This window comes from Fringilla coelebs (genome assembly GCF_963513975.1).
Source record: "Fringilla coelebs genome assembly, chromosome: 1".
In the NCBI taxonomy this organism is placed as follows: Eukaryota; Metazoa; Chordata; class Aves; order Passeriformes; family Fringillidae; genus Fringilla; species Fringilla coelebs.
The window spans coordinates 139,617,372-139,637,520 of NC_140028.1; the positions used below are offsets into that span (position 1 = coordinate 139,617,372).

A 20,149-nucleotide genomic window follows, 5' to 3' on the forward strand; every position below is an offset into this window, starting at 1 on the left:
GCGAGTAGAAATCTAAATGTTACCTCTGATGGTATAATTGGTGAACACCAGAGATCTCATTCTTCTTCAATCTATGGATATTTTCAAACTAACTTATTATGGAAAAGCGAGGAAGACCAAAGTACACAGATATTCCCTCTTACCTTGGATGCTGCTCCACCATTAATAATGGACTTGACGAAGATTCCTAAGTCGGCGTGGTTTTCTTTTGACCGGTTACCTTTGACACTCACGCCAAGCCCAGCTGACCCAGAGTCATTCAGTGGAACTTCAAAAGTGAGGAATTCCCTGGTGCCATCAGGTGTGAGGACAAGCTCCTCCTCTTCTGCTTTCTGTTGGGGAGATTAGCATGGGATTATAGAATAGCATTTCTCTGGGAATTCTCTTCCCCCTACAGCTATTAGCATTCAAAACTCTGCTTTTTACTACAATGCCACAATATTTTTCCACAGTAATTATGTGAAGAAATGTGAAGAAATAGTGTATTTTCAATCACCTCCAGCTGACGCCTAGGTTCAGAAATATCTTAAATATGTGTCTAAGTGCTCCTCTCTCTAGTAAAGTAATTGCATCACGTGTCATTACTGAATCTGCCATCAATACTAACTCACACGTAAGCTGCTATTTCATTAGCCAAAAGAGGGCTTTATCAGAAATATTTTCCTACTTCCTACCTACAGAATTTTTAAAGTACCATCATCATCTATGGAGCTTTGCAGACATAGGGAGAAACTAAGTGCAAGAAAATTAAATTCAAAAATTACCTGTTGACCTCATTTTATTTAAAACTATCTGTGTTAGGAAAAACCAGAAAACTACACAGCTGAGATCTGCAAAAGCACATCTCACTGGTGTTGCCAGGCTTATCACCAAATGCAGCTCTGAGTGCCAATTTTCCTGTTTTTCCCAACTCTGCTCTTCACCTCTGTCCTTTTACCCACCTCTCTGGATCTTTGTTGTCCTCAACACCCACTTTCAGCCTACCTGGGAAAAGCTCCCAGGTTTTAAGCACCCTGAATTACAGTCACAGGCCTGCCACAGCTGCCAGCAAGGAGCTGCTCAGTGACACCTTTCCAAGCATCCAAAAGCCATACAAGCACAGGTGACTGGCCTCACGCTTCACCTCCTGCCAAATGCAGGGTGGCAACAGGCTGGGACCAGAGACCTTGCAGTATCCCCACAGAGCAGCGACACTCTTGGGGCAGCAGCATGAGCACAACACCCAGGAATGAAAGTGGCCGTGCCCTGAGGAGCAAATCCAAGAGACTTCTGCAAAAGGGAGGAATGGGAGGGACGGGCTGCTCACCAGCCCTACCTCTTACAGTAGATGCTGTTCACTTGTTTCTGATCCTCTTTCAAATCTAACAAAGTGGTTATAACCACTTTAGTTATAACTTTATCAATTAACAAAAGAAGTCATGCCCTAAAGGCATGATTCTCTGCTTGTGAACCCAACTGTGCTGGGTTTTTTTTCATCCACATGAAGGAGAAAGAGAACGTAGAGGAGAAGGTGCACACTAATGTCCAGCATCAGCAGTTCTTCTCTGGAATAATTAATCTGGCCAAATTTTCATAATCTTAGCAACATGTCACCTCTGTTTCTGACACTGATTTTATACCAACTTTTCCCACATCACTGATCTATTTGCAAAGCTCACTCATATGAGTGAGAAGTTAACATGCGCCTGCTGAGCTGTCCCTGTTTCTTAAGACTTGAGGAAATGCAAACACAGCCTATGGCAAAGATAGATGTGAAAGCCATGTGGAGTACAGCAGACTGAGATGATCAATTTGGGCACAAGCATGCTAGTTGTGTCACCATTGACCTAGAAATGCAGTGCAAAATGTCACATGGGAAGGCAGTCAGACTGCTGAGAGAGCCGCAACAGCTGAGGGGAGAAAAACAGGAGTTTTATCTTTTCCCACTTGTTAAAAGTGTGAACCTTCATGTGTTCACCAGCCCTCCCCTTTGCACTAAACTCTTTTTGCTTATAACTAAGCTCAATGGTTCATCAAAAAACCTAAAAAACAATGAAAAAATTAAAATACCCCTATCAACATGCCATAGCTAGGCTGGCTTGCTAGTGAATCCCACTATTCAAACACATCTCTTGGCCACATGAAACAGCATGACCAATGCTAGCTGTGAGGAATGGAAAGGTGAATTGTGACCATTGAAAAACACTATCTACAAGATGTTTCCCAAATTATGGGAAAATTACCACCCTAATTTTTCTGCTTGGCTCACAGAAGCACTAGCTCCAGCATACACTTGAATCCATATTTTGTCAAATGGCTGCAGAATAAAACAATCTGAAACAGATGCATGTTACCTTATAGTTTCTGTAACACTGATCACTTTCATATTCCTTAATAAACAGTAGTAGGAATAAAGCCTGCAAGCCAAAAGAGAGTTAAAGCCAAGGTAGGATGTGTGGCTTATCCAAGAAAGCAGATATGCTTACTGAATTTTTGTTTACTGTTGTTAAAATAAATTTAGAAGCAATTTCCCTCTACCTCCAGTATTTCCTAATCTTCAAACAATCCACCAAAACTTCAGGCAAAGCAGTCTCCCAGGCCTGTCAGGTGCACTTCTATATGACAAAGGGTCAATTGGAGTGAGCATCTCACAAGTATCCCCAAAGACCTGGCTAATGGCCTCTACCCTCCTTCTCTCCAGTGAGACCCAAGAGCTGCATTACCAGTTCAGCACTGCTTTAATGTGAGGCTTATTCTTGCTTGATTGCTGCAATCTTGAATAAGGAAATAAGGCAATATGAGGCTACAGACACCGGAGTGTGCAGCTGAAATGTGAGGCCAAAACCTGAAACAAACTACTCTGAAGCAGCTGTACATGAGTGAGCAGATCATGCTCATGAAAAAATGAGAAACAGCAGCCTCAGCACTGGATCAGAAGAACTGAAAGCATGAGAAAATTGCTCAGCTCACGCAAGGAAGAAAATTACCACTACTAGGCTACAGCTAAATTTCTTTAGGGACTTCATAGGGTATATCTACAGTTTTTTCACCTAAGCACACTTGCTTTACCACCATATCTGTGTCTGGAATTTTTTGGACATAAGAAGCCTTTTGCCCTCCAGACTCTGTGTGACACCTGTCAGTATGAAACAGCATGCTTGAATGTGGAGTTGAAAAAAAAAAAAAAGAGAGACTAAACATGAAAAATGTGGCTTTCAATAAAAACTGAACTATTAACTTTCAAGTGCTATGGATATGAAAATAGCAAATTTAACATTTGTGCCACACCATGGTATCAAAGAAAGTCTTACTATGTATGATATATTGAAAATAATTTCATAATACAAACCTTGGAGCAGTACCACATAGTGACAAGGAACCTCTAAGCATGTCACCAAGGAACCAGTCACAGAGAAATGGGCAGGAAGATTTTTAGCCTGTTACTATGGTATTTTGAACCAAAGTTGTAAAGACGAAAACAAAACAAAAAAGCCCCAGCAAAATCTCATAATGGCTGAATCCTTTGTTCTCCAAAGCCCTTTAGAGTACAGAAACATTACATGTACAACAACTCTCCCCAATCAATATAAAAAGAGCTATTATAAAAGAGTAAAATTTGTGCTGAAATTGTGTTGAAGATATAGCACTTAAATCTAACGAATCACAGAAATTCCCTAATACATCCACGAGACAGCATAAAAATGCACAAGAAATCTAAAATGCAGCATTAAACATTTTCAGCTGAGAACACAGTCACTTCTTAATTGCAGTAGCTTCCATTTGATCTTGATACTCTCTAAATTAACAGCTTCACTATGTCAATCAAACACCTCAACACTATTTTCATGATTAGTTGATCTGTATGAGAAATTTATTCTATCATATATTTTGACAGGCCAGCAGTAAACATGCAAGCAAAATTATGTACTGTGAACCCTGAACAACAAAATTCAACTCCCTTAAGATTTTTCACACACTATGTCCAAAACAATTAACAACAGAACAATATTCTGTTCAGACAGAGGCTGCTGAGGAAAAGGTCATCTAAAATGACTTCAGTTGGATGAATGAAGCTGCTCAAGTATGTAATTTATAATAAAAATTTGATTGGTGATAAAATACGTGGGTGACTTTTTTGGCATCAAAATTATATTTAGCATCAATTTATGCTAAACTACATTTGAGATAAGTTTTTCATTTTTTATATACAACATAAATATATTGTAAATGTAAAGATAAACTTCCTGACTAGAGCAAACTTACAGCAGTGTTTTGATTTATACAGAGATTTTTAACAAGCCATAAGATAAACAGGGGGAGGGAATTGTTTTTCTCTTCCACATAACATTATCCTCTACCTAAGTTCTGATCTGATCATAAAATCAGATTTAATTTTATAAACAACATTAAAATAGGCTTCAATAGTTAGAGTGCCATTAGTTTTCTCATCATACTAGTTACAGCCTCTAGTCCTCTTTATCCTTTTATCACAGAATATGTTGAGTTGGAAGGAACCTTGAAAGCTTGTTATATCGAAGTCCTGGCCCTGTACAGGACACCCCAAGAGTCACAGCCTGTGCCCAAGAGCATTGTCCAAACGCTTCTGGAACTGTCAGGCTCAGTGCTGAGACCACTTCCCTGCAGAGCCTGCTCCAGTGCTCAATCACCCTCTGAGTGAACAACCTTTTCCTGATATCCAGCCTAAACCTCCCCAGACACAACTTAAGACCATTCCCTTGGGTCCTGTCACAGATCTCTAGAGAGAAGAGATCAGTGCCTGCCCCTCCTCTTCCCCTCAGGAGGATGCTAAAGATCACAATGAGGTCTCCTCTTCTCCAGGCCAAACAGACCAAGTGACCTCAGCTGCTCCTCACACAGCTTTCCCACAAGGCCCTTCACCATCCTTGTTGCTCTCCTTTGGACACTCTCTAATAGCTTCAGAACTTTCTTATCCTGCAGTGCCCAAAACTTCACACAATTTCCAAGGTGAGGCCACGCCAGTGAGGAGCAGAGTGGGACAATTGCCTCTCTCGACTGGCTGGGGGTTCATGTTTCACACACTATTTTTGGTTTGGGACTTCTCCCTCTGCAGGACCTCACCAGGGTTCAGCTGGTGAATAAGCAGCATGAGATGGGTAAAAACAGAAACTGAACAGCAAAGAAAACCTTCCTCCCACCTAACGGGGGAAGCAATTTTCAGTCACGTTAGGACAGGTTTCCTAAGTGACTCGCTGCTGCTACGAGTCTGGCAGCATTCTCTCCAGTGAAGTTCATTCTCTTGCAAGCTCAGACCTGCTGCCTTCTCAGCAGTTATTCAGTCAGTGAAACTTGTCTGCACATTATTTTGTGACAAAAATGTGCTCCTGTTCCCTTTCACTGAGCAATCAATAAAGCTCTGCATCTCCAGTTGTGCATGAAAACTTTCACAAAGCTCTTGAATGCACACATATATGCATGTACACATGCAACACACCCTTATAAGTGTATACATATACACCACAACAATGACATTCATATGATTAATTAACTATAGCACAAACACTACCTAACAGCTTCAGTGACCCCATTCACTATTCAATTTACCTGTCTCAAGTTCTGTTGTGTCCAGCCTTCTAACATTACAGCCCTGTTAGCCACTGTTTCAATACTATTTTGTTCACCTATCAACCTTTTGTCTCACAAACATGTCTTCTCTCTTTACAATTTACCCAGATGGAAAACCTGAAGTTCTCAAAAGATGAGTTTGGAGGATATGAGAGATCTCTAGGAAGTATAGGTTGTAAAACTAATGGAAATTTCAAAATCCCAAGTTTAGTCACTGGGTTCCAATAATGGGGAATTCTGACCTAACATAACAGCTTTTTCCAAGATATTTTCAGTCTTTAGAAGATTTTAATACAGCATCCATTATTTATTTCTGACAAGGTACCCACAACACTAAGAAATCATAAGCCCTATAGTTTGGGAAACCAATAAAACTTGCATGTGTTTTATTGTAAAAAAATAGAATGCAGCAGGATATATGCAAGAGAGGAGATTTCACTTAGCTGTTGTGCAAAGACATTCTTAACATCAGGGGTGAATCAAACTGTTTTGTCCTTCAAGTAAAGTGGGTGACACTGCTTTCTTATCAGGCCACTCTAAACTAAGGTACACAAAAAAAAATGATGACTCACTCTCACCCAGCGCCATCACATATAAAAATGTAGAACACATGAAACAAACAGCTCTAAGAAAACAAAAAAGCTACTTTGGTCAACAACTGTTTTGTGGGGGGTGATGTTTAGTACTTATAAAAATGTAATGTATTACTGCTGGAGGTACTGAAAACAGAGCAATGTAGGTGGCCTCAAACACACCTCCCCAAGAGCAGTTGAGGGACCTCCTTGGGAGGAGTAACTGAGAGCTGGTGCATCCCACCACGTGTAGGCATTAATGAAAAATATAACTAGAGCAATTCAATCAGCTGAGAAAATCCTGCCTACTGACCCAGCAGTGGCATACACACTCCAACCCAGATTTCTCCTGAAATACAAAGCCATTTCTCTTTTTTTTTTCTTTTTTTTTTTTTTTTTTAATCAAACACTCATGTTCTATTATAGGTTTTGAGGACCTAAAGTGTCTACTTACCTGGTTATAAAATTATACAGGGCTTAAGCCAACTAAACAACCAGAATTCTTATGCTTGCTTTCTTTTTCTATCTCTGCCTAGACTAAGAATTTTAATATCTGTCATATGTTAGATAAACACTAATGAATCTTATTTGCTCATATACAGAGACTCATTATTCAAATTAGTAAAGTTGATATGTCACATCTGGCAAAGATTGCATTCATTCAAATCAAACAGCAGCTGCTAAATATCAAAAACTAGATCTGAATTCTGAGATTTTATGGGAAATGTGCTCTGCTTTAATCTTAATCCCATCAAGAAAGAGTTTTTTGTGTATTAGACGTGGATTAACTTTGGTATTTATAAGCAAAAATGCTAGCTCATGAAAGTACAGTAAAACAGCCCCACTGCATTTCCTGTTATGTCCATTTTAAGGATTTATTTAATATCAAAAAAGATGTTCCACATGCAAAAATAGCTTCAGTTTAAAGGTTTGGATGGATTAAGATATGATTTAGAAAAAAATTAAATGCTTTTCCAAAGCACAAAAATTCTAGCATGTGATTTTCATTTAGAATGGAAATCAAAGCTCTGCAAAAGCCCATGTTTAAGTACATCCACATGTGTGTTACTTCTCCCTATAATAAGTCCATTGCTTGACTTTACTTATATTACTCTCCCTAATGCCAACACTCTGATCTGGGCTGACATAGAAACTGGTTTAATCAAATGAGATTCTACATTTCAAAAATTGATCACACCATTAAAATTACATTCTGTTGGTTCTTAATCTCAGAACTTCTCACAGGGATCAGTCTGTTGCAGGTACCATAATCACTGTACTTTATTCAGGCCAACATACTCTGTTCAAAACTGCTGCTCTATTCAAACTTTGTGTTCCTACAGTATATCCTGAAACAAAAACATGTGATTGTAATGCCAACCCCATTTCTTTACACTTTGCTTATCCTAGAGAAGTGAAAAACCAAGGGATCAGGTACACAGTAGGTGTCTGTTCTGCCAAAGAAGCCTATAAAGCTACAGCTCTCTGAGCTATCCCTTCTTCAAGAAAAACTTCAATGTCCAACACACTAATGACAGAGCTCCCTAAAAATCCTTATACTTCTCTCACTGGCCTATTGGATTTTACAAGACCTGAAAGACTAAAGAAATAGCATCTGGAAAAGACAGATAGGAAAAACAAGTTGAAAAAGAAATAATGCCCATGTATAAAGCCATGGCAGGAAACACATTCCTGATGAAGTAATGCCAGTAGGGAGCACCTCAGAGGGACCTCACTCATTTCTGCTGCAAACTTTCCGGCAACCATGGCAAACCATTTCACCTCACTATTTTCCCTGCATTTAATATCAAGGAGAATCAACACCAAGAGCCTAAAGGCAATGATGCAGTAAAAAAAGGTTTGCTCCAAATCAACAAGTTTGTACACACGGGTGTGGCTTCTGGATGATTCTGCAAGGGTGGCACTAAGACAACGCTGGCACAGGGGAGGGACACGTATGCTGTCTTAGATGAAGCTGGGAATTTTCCAGCAAGTGTCCTCAATGCCAGTGTTCCAAAGGCAGCCACAGCTCCCTATGGTGCTGCACAAAGCCAGTTTAAACGTGCCACACCACATCCCAGGTAAATCACCAGCTGCTAACAGTCAAAACTGAGCCTGAGGGTCAGTTCTAAGCACTGCATTATGCAGAAGTTTATGTGGCTTATCACTGAACGTTCCAGGAAATTCAGACTGGTCAAAAAGCATTCATGATCACGGCCACTTAACTGTTATATTAATTATTCACTAGGAATTAATGTCTTATCTCAAGTCATAAACGTGCCAGAACATGCTATTTAATACTGGAGTATCTCCTATGGTAAAAGATTGAAACCACAACAGCACCTTTCATAAATCACACATTCACTACCTATTTCTTTCATATGGGCTGTGATCTAAAACTTGATTAAAATTATTAGCTGAAACCACTCAAAATTGCAGTAAAAATGCTTCTAAAACATTGTAATCACCCTTGTGTCTCACACCATTAGAAGATAAAAAGGTATAAATATATCTGCAGCATTCCTAAGCACCATGGAGGAAATAACAGCATCAACTTAATCATTAGTCAGACATATCCTCTTTCAAGAAAATCATTCTGTACCTATTGATATAAGCACTGCTGGTGGTATAGTCTGACATTAGTCCATATGTGAATCTATGATCTTGGCTCAATGTTCACACATTTGGATCACCAAGCTGAAGGTCTATATAGGTGCTAAATAGGAAGTGGTGAGAATTTATTACAGCTTTTTAAAAGTATCTCTGGATGCATCCCCAGTGATTAGATATCTTGAAGTAATACAAACAGCTTCTGAGCAAAAGACAAACACACATGCACTTAGAATGCATCCTCTTAAAGCTCAACACTGCTATTTTTCCACAATAATTTTCTACCTAATAATCAATACAAATCATGTATTTCTAGGCATTTCCTACTATTGCCACTCATACTCACAATATGAAAACTTATGAGCAAAAAGCATACAAAAGTAACTATTCATAATTCTTACAAAATGCCTCTGACCAGTATCACCCCTTTCCTACAGACAATGAATTCTTGCATAAAAAGGGTAGCTAGCTAATTTACTCAGAATCACACACAGAAGAATATGGCAAGAACAGCAATTGGATCTGAAAAAACACAGTGATCAAAATGAAATTTAGGTAATAACTGGAATATCGAATGTTTGAGTTCAGAAGAAAATAAAAAGCAATCCCATTTGCAATTTCTATCAGTGCTGCTAATCATTTATATATTGTTCCAACACACCAACCACTCTTGTTATGTCACTGTTATGAATCCTGCACTCACTTAAATTCATAACATTCTGCTCACTTACAGCAATTTGACAGAAAAACAAATGAGAACAGAAAACTGAAGCTTTTCCATGTTTCTGAGCGCAACAATCATGAAATGAAATCCTGAATTCTAACTCTGAATCTCTTCTTATCAATAGACAACACTCCTTAGAAAATACTTACTCATATGATAATTATTATTTTTCTAGCATTATGCTTACAGGAAAGTTAACTTGCTGGTTCTGAATTCAGAAAACTAACAGTGAATGACAATTGTAAAAGCAAAACATTACTGAAACACTCTCAACCTTCAAAGAGTATGAGGAAAAATTAATTGGCAGATGTTTTACATAGCATAATTAACAGTTCATTTCAATGCACTGTAACGGGATTAAGATAATTATGCTTAGAAACAGAAATGTAATAATGATAAATTACTAGTTTTTTCATATTCCAGGCAATCTCCTACATTCCAAATAATCACCCTGTTTAGCAATAGGTGCATCTGTTCCATGCTGTCATCAGCTATACAAATGGCACAAACTCATGGCTGGGTGAAACAACCTATCAACCAAGATACAGGAGATTTCCTTGTTTCACGAGGAAGCAGAGCAATGGCTCTGTTCATAAGCAAAGCAGAAGGTGAAAACACCAGTCCTGTTTTCACCAGGGCACAGTTACTGACTGGATAGAGGCTGGAGCTGCATCAGCAATTTGCATTTCTAATGTAAAACTGGAAAGCAGAGCTTAAATTGTGTGAGTCTCTTAAATTACAAAATTTTCTTACATGGAAGTTTAGGATTGAGAATCTGTATTCTGTGATGGTGCATAAAAAAACTGTACTCATATGTGTTCTTATATAGGTTGTAAGGAATACCTCTGTCAAGGATTTCAGGCCACAAATTAGGAAAAAAATTACCTTCAAGATTTTCTTTTATTACCTCTCTGAGGACTAAATACTGCATCCAAGTGCCACAATATTCATGCAAACCAATTCAAAGGAACAGTTACATGAAGGTAACCTCTGAGTAAAGAATGCTAAGTTAGGCTTGATATTTTGTGATTTTATTTCAAGTCTTCTCCTTTCAAGGGAGTTTCTTTTCTTTTTTTTTTTTTTATTTCAAAGGTACATTTTCCTTCTTTTTCTCCACAGAGACATAACAACAACAACAAAAAAAACCTCCATAACCATTTTGCCTTTAAATGAAAAACAGACTTGCATTCCACCTCTCTCATTTCTGTAGCTTCACTGCCTTCATCATGCTCTTTTGTTGGTTTTGCTTTTTTTTTTTGCTTTGCTTTTGACTATCAAGTCCTTGACACTTGGAGACTAAAACCTCACTACTAACGGCACAAAGATCAGAGAAGGCACAGAAATAAAAATTGCGAGATTAGAAATCTCAAAGACCTGAAAAGTAGACAGAGGAGAAATAAATAGATATTGAAGCAGAACCAAGGAGAATAAAGGAAAGTGAAGAGAAATACTTTCAATAATAATAATAAAGAATGTGTGACTGCAGCTCAGGAAAACTAGGTCTGTAAAACTGAAGTATCATACTTATCCAAAGCTAAGTAGATTGGAACAAGGGACATAAGTGCAAAAGCATTGCACGTTACAAATACCCACCAAAGCCTTTCACAATTAGTCCCTTTTTTTATTCACATACTGGAGTTGGTAAATATAAAGAGACCTGGTGTTCCTATATCAATCAGAGTTGTTCTGAGCCTTTAAGTAAATAACAGAAAATCCCAATGCATAAAGAATTAAAGACTCAAGACATTAGGCAAATTTTTTTGTATTGATCAGGTTGCTAGCTTCATTCCCTCAGTAACCATATGTTACTCATTCTTCATGTTTTCCAATTCACTTCCATATTTTCAAGGCTTGCTAGAGCTTTCTAGCTGTTTTTTTCAGAAATTCCTAGCTACTCATACACTCCCCATCCCTCCTGCATAATCTCCTGATTAACAAGCATTTTTTATCCCACATCTAAAGAGAACAAATGGGAGATACCTATTTTATTTTGCTCTTTCCTTAGATGAAGTTAGAGTGTTGCTTCCAAGAATGCCAAAGAAGGGGTTTCACCATGGAATTTGCTACAAAACATTACCTTTGCAACAGATGAGCAACTGATTTCTACAAACACCTTGTAGGCAATCTGCTTAATCTTAATGAGCTTTCGGGGTGGAATTTCAGCTCCTAAAACCAGGATACTTTTATAAGGCTGCACCCACAAATTATGGTATTCAATTCTCAATGGTATTCAATTACAGATAGAAATACTATCCTGGGCTTTGATATTTGATCTCCTTACATATCAGCCCTACATGGTAAGAAACTATCAAAATAAAAACACATCCTCTAATGAGATGCAGTAAAGAGATACTGCAAGGCATGTCTGAAACAGTGATACACCCACAGTTTTGCAGAGCCCTTGAGCAGATGATTTTCAGAGAGAAGGACACTAAAAGCCAGAAGGATAGAAGTGAATATTGCCAACTTTTAACTCAAATGCCCATTTCTACAGTTACATTCCATTGGCCTGAAAAATTAATAGTATCAACCAACATACCATTGGATTATCTCACTGAGTTGGCTCTTACATGTCTTTACCTTGTCCTGACTTTCTTTTTATTCCAGATACCATCCTGCCATTGCTGGTGAGACATTCTGAACTATCTAGGCAAGCTCTTTTTCAGCAGCCTAACTCATTTCAAATCCCAACATAAATCTCCTCAATTTCTCCATAACCTAATTTATTATTTAATTTTAAAATAGGCGCCTAACTGAATGGAGTTTCTTGAAGTAGGTTTTGAACTAAGATCCAGCATATCTTTAAGGTGATATATTATTGTTATATTCTCTGTTGGTATTTCATAAAATACACCTTTTATTTTAGACAAACTTATTAGATGTATTAGTGTACTGTATATTGGACTGATTATTTTATCTTGACTAAAATGAGATACAGTCACATTACACAACCTCAATCCAGAGCCTCACTGGAATACTACACACAGAACTGGTGCAGCCTTCAAAAGGTTAAACTTAATACGACTTCCATATAGTTTATAAAATAGCTAACAATGATTTGCTATGAGGATAAAATTAAGACTTAAATCCTAGTTGACTAATTTCTGTGTTTGCATCTCAGTTTTCTGTCATATAATCATGATTTAAACAATTAGCTTCAATGTGTAACCCAAGCTCAAGTCTGCTCTTATCATTTAACTCTCAGCCTTTGGCTGTATATAAGATGTAATTTCAAATAGCACTTGAACACATGCAGTAAGAGAATTGTGTATAATTTTCAAACAGTATTTGAAATTACATTAAAAATGCATTTAAAATGTAAAGCTACAGAGAGCCATCTACAGCATATAAGGTGAAAGAAGGATCTGTAGAACTTTGGTGGAGAAGTGCCACATCAATTTAAAAACATTTGGGAGTCTTCCAGTATGGAAAAGACAAAGCTCTTACCGTTTCCTTTGGAATTTGTGACTGGCTTTGTTCTGCATTCTAAAGGAAGTAAAAAAAAATAATAAGAACACAACTACATATGACACATACTATCTATCAGCAAGGGGATAAACAAAGAGCTCTAATTCTGAATGAAGTGATAATAAAAAATGAAGGGTGTTCATCACACCCCTGACTAAAATATATCTAAACAACCACTACATTAGAAGTGAACAGAAATAATTCTAGAGTCCTTATGGTACATGCACCTGACTCTACCTGGCTGTGAGGGTGGTGACTGTCTGGCCAAGGAAGAACCACAACTGCTTGCACCATTTACTGGTTGGTGGAATGTTCTCATTCAGGGAAGCTCCCCCCTGGCTTTTCCTTTCTACTTTGAAGTTTTCAGAGAATGACCTCAGCAGTCCAGATGAACCCTTCCACCTATTTTTTTAAAAATCCACTCTCATTAGCAAGGAATTCCCCTTTTGGGCACGTTTGGATGAACTAGAACTGTAACTCTGCATATCCCAGACCAGGAGGATGCATTCAGTTCACCAGAGAAGGGACCCTCCTGTACTTTCCATTCCTCACTTTTGTCTCAGGGCACATAAGGCAAACACACATCATTGGAAATGCATTCCACAACAATTCTGGAAATACATATAAGGAACTATGGCTCTTCCAAGCCCACACCCACCTATATTAAAACCCATTTGTGAACTCAGGAGACACTTCAATGCTGGCTGGCTGATCACTTTTGGGCTAACCAGCTATTTCTTTCCATTCTGCTGGGCCCTAATGAAATGCTAGGGTTTACTGGACATTTTTGTTTTAGGCTGTTTTGCAGGAGAATCAAACGATAAAGCACAAAAATGTAGTGGCAAAGCAGTAACTCAAACATCCAGTAAGCTTCAACCTGAAGCCAACAACCAGTAAGAAAAAAAAAATGAAGACAGCTGCAAGGAAAATGTAAAGGTCCCACTTTATGTGTACCACTGGGCATATTAATTCTTAGGGTACTGGAAACTAATGCTGCCAGCCAGTATCTGCTGGCACTGAGAATATAGCTCAAAAGCTAAATAACCTAAGTCAATCCTTCAGAGGATTCACACAGTCAGTAGCAGCTCTAAGCAAATTCTTCACAAGTGATGTGAGGTAACCACAGAGCTCCAGGAGCTCTACTTAACCAGAATAATCCTCTCCTTTTGTAAAAAGAGGGGGCAGGGAGGGAAGGCTGTGAAGAGATGTTGTGTCTCTAGCTCATGTCAGTGTGGACAAGCCCTAATACCTATCTGGCATAAGGTAACTGTGGAAGGAATAAAATGCCCAGTATTCTGGAGAAACATGGTCATTCTTCCAGATCTCACTAATTGCAAAAGCTGACTTCTGCCAACTTCATTTTATTCCCTGCTTCCACATTTTCCTCACTTTTACCATGCTCTGCTGCACTGGATCATCACACACACATACCTGACCTGATCCACACAAGTTTCAGAGATCCCATACCAACCTAAGCTGGCTCAGCTTAACAATCCCCTAAGTTTTAGCTAAAATTACACATTTTCATAACAACAGCAATGTTAAACTCCTTAACTTTCCTAAAGTTTATTAATTTTATTTTACTTAAAATGAAACCCTAAGATGTTTCATTTTTTTCAAAAGTCATTCAAGCCATAACCCAAAACATAAAATCTAGACACCTGTTTTATTAGGGATACTATCTACAGAAACGTTGGCAAATATAAAATGGTTTTAATATTGAGTGTTCTCAGTAAGCAACAGCAAGTCCTGCCCTTAATAAGATGGATAACATCAAATAACATGATTTCCACATATGGTTTCTGAGACACATCTCATTCAGGTAATATTTTAAAGCACACAAATGTAGAAAATACGAGAGAAATAGGGAAAGGATGCAAAGACAAACAGTCCCTAAGTGGCCAGAGAAGGCCTGCATGTGAAAAAGATGAATAGACATGATTTCAGCTCATTCTCCTTCCTACTTCAAAATTAATGTTATTTCTTTTTTTCTTGGCTTTTTTGTTTGGTTGGTTTTTTATTTGTTTTGGGGTTTGTTTTTTTTTCAATAAGCCAGTAAAAGTCAGTGAGAGGAGCTGGTTGAAAAGACTTACTTTATTTTTCTTTAAGGATTATTTCTTACCAGAGCAGAAAGAACATCCTTTATGATGACTTTTAGTTCACCACCTTCCCCAGCAATTCTGCTCCTGCTCTTTGACAGCAGTCAGCAGTGCACACCTAAGAGTTCCTCATGTCAGAATGCAAACAAACAAATCCTTATGCAACAGAGGATCATCACACACATGTACTGTCAGATCCTCACAGTAACATTTGTTCAACTGGAGCTGCAGAAAAACACACCAGCTCAGATCTGATCTCTTTACACAGTGCAAAGCCCACCTGCTACCTGACACAGCCACAGCAAGGTCTGGCTTCCCTACACTGGACTTTGCCAAAGTACTTGAGAGAGTGTTCCCTGAGCCACAGCAGGGAGGCTGCTGAGCTTGGACTCCTTCAAAGGGGATGACTTGCTGTTATTTTAAAACTAGATAATGTATTGCTATTAAATCTCTGCAATACTTACACCATATATTTGTTTACAATTATTTAGACAAAACCTCATGTAAATTATGCATCAAAGCTTCCTCATTTTACCACAGAAATAATATACACAAAATTAAGATCTTTTCTTACTTCTAAGTTTATTTAGAAATCTCAAAAAGCATTTTCATTCACCTTTATGAAAGATAGCAGTGCCATGAAAATTGTACCACAGGAACTTATAAACAGATTGCTCTCACTGTTACAGTGATAAGGTAGGCTGTAATAGGATTTCAAGTTTTTATTTCTCTTCACTTTATGACAGCTTTCACTTCAGCACTTGAAGGCATGTTCCAAGAATTTTAAGGTAAAAGTTGTTTCATTTGCAACCTTCCCTGCTGCTTTGACTTCCTAGGCTTAATGGCAGTTTTGAAAAGTAAAAGGCTAATGTTTAGTATCTTGAAATGGCCAAAAAAATCCATTTTCTTTGCATTCAAAATAACACAAATCCAAGAGAAAAATGAAGTTATTAATTCATCAGACTTATATTTGTCTATCTTCTCACAATAATGCAGCCAAGTAAGTTATTTTAGAGTTGTATATAGTTACAATAATACAAATAATAAATAACTTCAGCAGTTTAATTGAGTACAGAACAAAGTGAGACTGCTACCATTCAGAGTCTACCTTTTCATAACAGAAGCTATCTTGAGTAATTATCAGAGAAATATCAATATACTCTATGCAAGTGAAGCAGGTACAGTATGAAACATCATTTTATTCCTATTTAATGTAAATTCCTTAGAAACATCTTCTGAATTGCCCTGCTAAATTAATAACCGCAGGGTTTCCATTCCACAGAGATTGCATTTATATTCAAAAAAGGCTACTACTACTTATATTTTCCACTTTTTGATAGAAAAGTATTTACATTCCTACTTTGGCATAATACTATATGTTTGAGAACATATTAGTGAGCAGGTAGTGAGAAAAATGCCAGGCTTTCAAACACAGATTTGTCCTTATGAAAGATATGAAATAATCTACTTGTCTGCATGCATCCAAATAAAATCTATGCAATAGCTTCTCCTATAATAAACATTTTCACTCCAAATAAAGCTCTCACTTATACATTATCAACAAATAATTAATTCCAATAGCAGATCTTGAAGAAAATAAAAAAACATGCATGTAAAATGTTCTAAACAAAGCAAAATAGCTTTTTTTTCCTTTCTCTTATATTCAGTGCTGGCCATGCATGTTTACTTAGAGGAGACAAGATCAAATCATTTTTTCACACTCATCTAAATCTCTTAGCTGCTCTCTATTTTACGCACCAGTTCCCTTGGATGGAATGTTTCTTCCTGTCGAAAAATCAAAAGGGCAACGGTTCCTCCCATCTTGGTACTTCTCAGCAAGGACACAACTTCTTCTTGAGTTTTGCCTGTTAAATCAACTCCATTTACCTGCAACAAAGGAAATGTTAGACATCAGTAAGACTCCAAAACAGAGAAACCAGCAGGGACTTACAGCAAAAAGTCATGTGAATCATATGGGACAGTATTAAAAAACTCTCACAGGAGCAATCTGCTTATTAGCTCACATTACAGCTTTCATTTAATAGAACTAATTAAATGGTCATCCTTGCCATACAAATACAAATAACAAGCAGACATTAGCAGTTCCCTCCTTTTCAGCAGCTGCAGTGTAGTCCAGTACACAATAAAGCCAACTTATCTCATTTCCTGGTATTTCTTACAAGAACCTCTGCATAAGTATCTTTTGGCAAAATCAACATGTGATCCCAAACTGGTCCTGTTTCTACGTGTCTTGGTATTATACATACCTTCCAAATATATTTAGCCCAACAAACTGTGACAAAAGTAGAAAGTAATTCTTTCCCTGTATAACCTTGGGGTTGCTACTCTTGCCCCTGTTCAGTGGTCCAATCCCTTGGTCTCCACAGGACAGGCAGGTATGGAATGCATGCAGGATTTCCCACTGTGTGAGCTAACTTCAGTAAGGGAGAAGCCAGAGAAAGATTGAACGATCTCAGGCTTGCCTGCTCAGAAACATTTTGGAAATGAAGGCAAAACAACTAACGGTGTTAAGCAAGGGAGCATGGTGCTCAGAAGTCAGCAAGTCATCTTTTTCCTTCCCCTCATAAGAGAGCACAGCTCACAGAGTTGAGATGCCACAGCTGTCACCTTAAATGCATCTCAGTCCCCTTCTACCCAAGTCATCTGGGTTACCTTGAATTACAGTAATTACAGGGGGCTATCCTCCAGCAACAATTCAAGCTGACTTGGCCAATTTTGCAGTGAAGTGAAGTTAGAGCCCTGAGAGGCAGTTACAGACTCAGCTGTACCTCCAGTGTCATTTGGCTTAGGGACAGTAATGAAGAGCTGTGGGTGGTAACGTATCACTCCAGCTAGATTTGCTGAAAGCTCTCTGTGGTGCACCTATCTAAGAGAAATTTAGTTTCCTTGAGAACATCCTTACTTCAGGAGGGAAGTGGCCTTGATTCTCTGTAGGACTCCCCTCCTTTTATGTCTCTTTCAGTTAATTCACTAAACCTTTTCAGGGTATTGCCTCCCATCCTTGGCAACATCTTCAATAATTTCTGGTCTGTCACTCCATGCTGATTTAATTCTTCTTACTAGGTAACAATCCCTTTGCTTTGATATATTCCTAAACAGCAACACAAGACTATGATGCTATATTCACATAAGGACATGTAAACTTATGTTTTTGTAGTATGTCTGGGTCCAGCTCTTCAAACAGCAATGTACTGAAAATGCCCAGCAACTTGATCTCTTAACTAAAAAAATAAAGCCAAAAACAGGAAAAAGAGGGAAAAAGTCTCCTGTAACATAAAATACTATAAAAACCTCTGGAAGTGATATATTGTGTGGGCTCATGCCAAAACACAGACAAGGAACATGTAATATTTCCTCACCTCAATTAATCGGTCTCCAGCTTTTAATCTCCCATCTTGAATAGCTGCACCTCTCGGAAGGATGTTTTTCACATAAATTGGAGCAGAGCCACCAATTGGGACATCTCTTGAAGTAATGCTAAATCCCAAGCCTTCTGTACCTGCATAAGGAATGCACATTGCTAGTTAAAATGCACATTTTACATTACATATCATTTTTACCAAGCAGAGTGTATGTATACCTCACTGATACAATCCATGAAAATACATATAAGATGCAAGAATTACTTCATGACAAAAAAAAGAAAACAAAATATCTACAAGAAAGCTGTAGCTGAAGCACTGAGTCTGGGCACAGGTGGCTCAGCAGGCACTCCCTGCAACTTGCTATTCTGATGACTTCCAAGTCATTGCCATATTTCTGAATTTCTATTTCAGATGAGCTGAATGACAAGGAATCAGAACAAAGCATATCTGATATCCTATCACTGTCTTCTCCCTTGTCAATCTGGATCTCATCAATGATCCTTCCTTTTTCCTTTGCAGCTTTTTCAACGGTGACAGTCAGCCAGTGCTGCTGGGCATGGGGCTCTGTCAGCCCACTTGTGGACACTGGCAGTGTGTCTCCCTTGTGGACACTGGCAGGTGACAGTGCTGGAGCTCAGTGGCCTCATTTCTCCTGTTCTGGGGACCTCAGGCTATTTTCAGTCAACAGCTTCTCTGCCCCAGGCTTAACCTCAGCTCTCGTTGGGTTCTACCCCACTGTCTGTCGTGCAGGCAGGGAGCAAACCCAGGCTGCCACTTCTGAGATCCTGCACTACATCCAGGTGACTGACCACACTTGGCCAAGACAGATTGAAGCAAAACAGAGGCACTTAAAATGACCTGGAGAAATCCAGAGCAGGAGTCCAGTCAATACAGCAAATGAGACTTGTCTGTATTTCAGAGAAATTAGGTATGCAATCAGGATTCAGGCTGATTCACAGGCTGAGGACAAACAGAAGCCATTCCCACCACACAGAAAGCTCTTTTGTGATCCACTCTTAGATACAATCTATACAATGTTACCAACAACCCCTGAAACTCTACAAAAACCTGCCACTGCCCCCCTCAACATTACACATCAAGTCAATTCAGGACACTTAATGCAGCATGAAAATAGCTGGCCATCCAGGGGAGAGCCCCTCAACACAGGGTCAGCACCCACAGCTTGCATTTTAAATCTTCTCAGAGGCTGTCAAGGCGCCTTGCTGGGCATACACAGGCCCAACCTACATTTCAGCTGACCTACAATGGCAGCCTGCAGTTAGGACTCAGCAGTATCAGGTAGGTCCCTAAAAGCTAACACAGCATGCACCTTTGTAAAGTGCCATGGGGACAGAAACCAAACTTTTATGAAACAAGTCACCAGCTACGAGCCCTGGGAAGCTGAACACAAACTGTGTTAAAGACACTCAACTACTGAACCACTTGAGGCTTTAATGTATTTCAGAGAGAGAAAAAACAACTCTGCAACAGCAGCCAGAGAGATGAGTGAGCGAGAGAGCTCTGCAGATCCCATGGTCAGTGCAGAAGAAAAGGGAAGAGGTGTTCCAGCTGCTGGAGCAGAGATTTCCCTGCAGCCCATGGAGAAGATGATGGAGAGGCAGCTGTCCCCCTGCAGTCCATGTAGGTCCATGGTGGAGCAGAGATCCATGCAGCCCGAGGAGGTCTCCACACCAGAGCAGGGAGATG

General features: G+C 38.8%; 1 protein-coding gene across 11 annotated transcripts in view; it reads right to left on the bottom strand.

The window, feature by feature from the left end:
- PARD3 (par-3 family cell polarity regulator) overlaps positions 1 to 20,149 on the bottom strand; it is a 443,962-nt gene that overhangs the window by 174,974 nt on the left and 248,839 nt on the right. For 7 of the 11 annotated variants that reach the window (XM_084221268.1, XM_084221266.1, XM_084221263.1 and 4 more), the window contains 4 exons: positions 18,437 to 18,576; positions 16,815 to 16,943; positions 12,937 to 12,975; positions 144 to 332 (listed from right to left, as the gene is read on the bottom strand). In XM_084221268.1, the coding sequence (XP_084077394.1) occupies positions 144 to 332; positions 12,937 to 12,975; positions 16,815 to 16,943; positions 18,437 to 18,576 (497 nt within the window). The remainder of the gene's footprint in view (positions 1 to 143; positions 333 to 12,936; positions 12,976 to 16,814; positions 16,944 to 18,436; positions 18,577 to 20,149) is intronic. The other 4 variants (XM_084221270.1, XM_084221269.1, XM_084221264.1 and 1 more) reach the window with 1 other exon arrangement.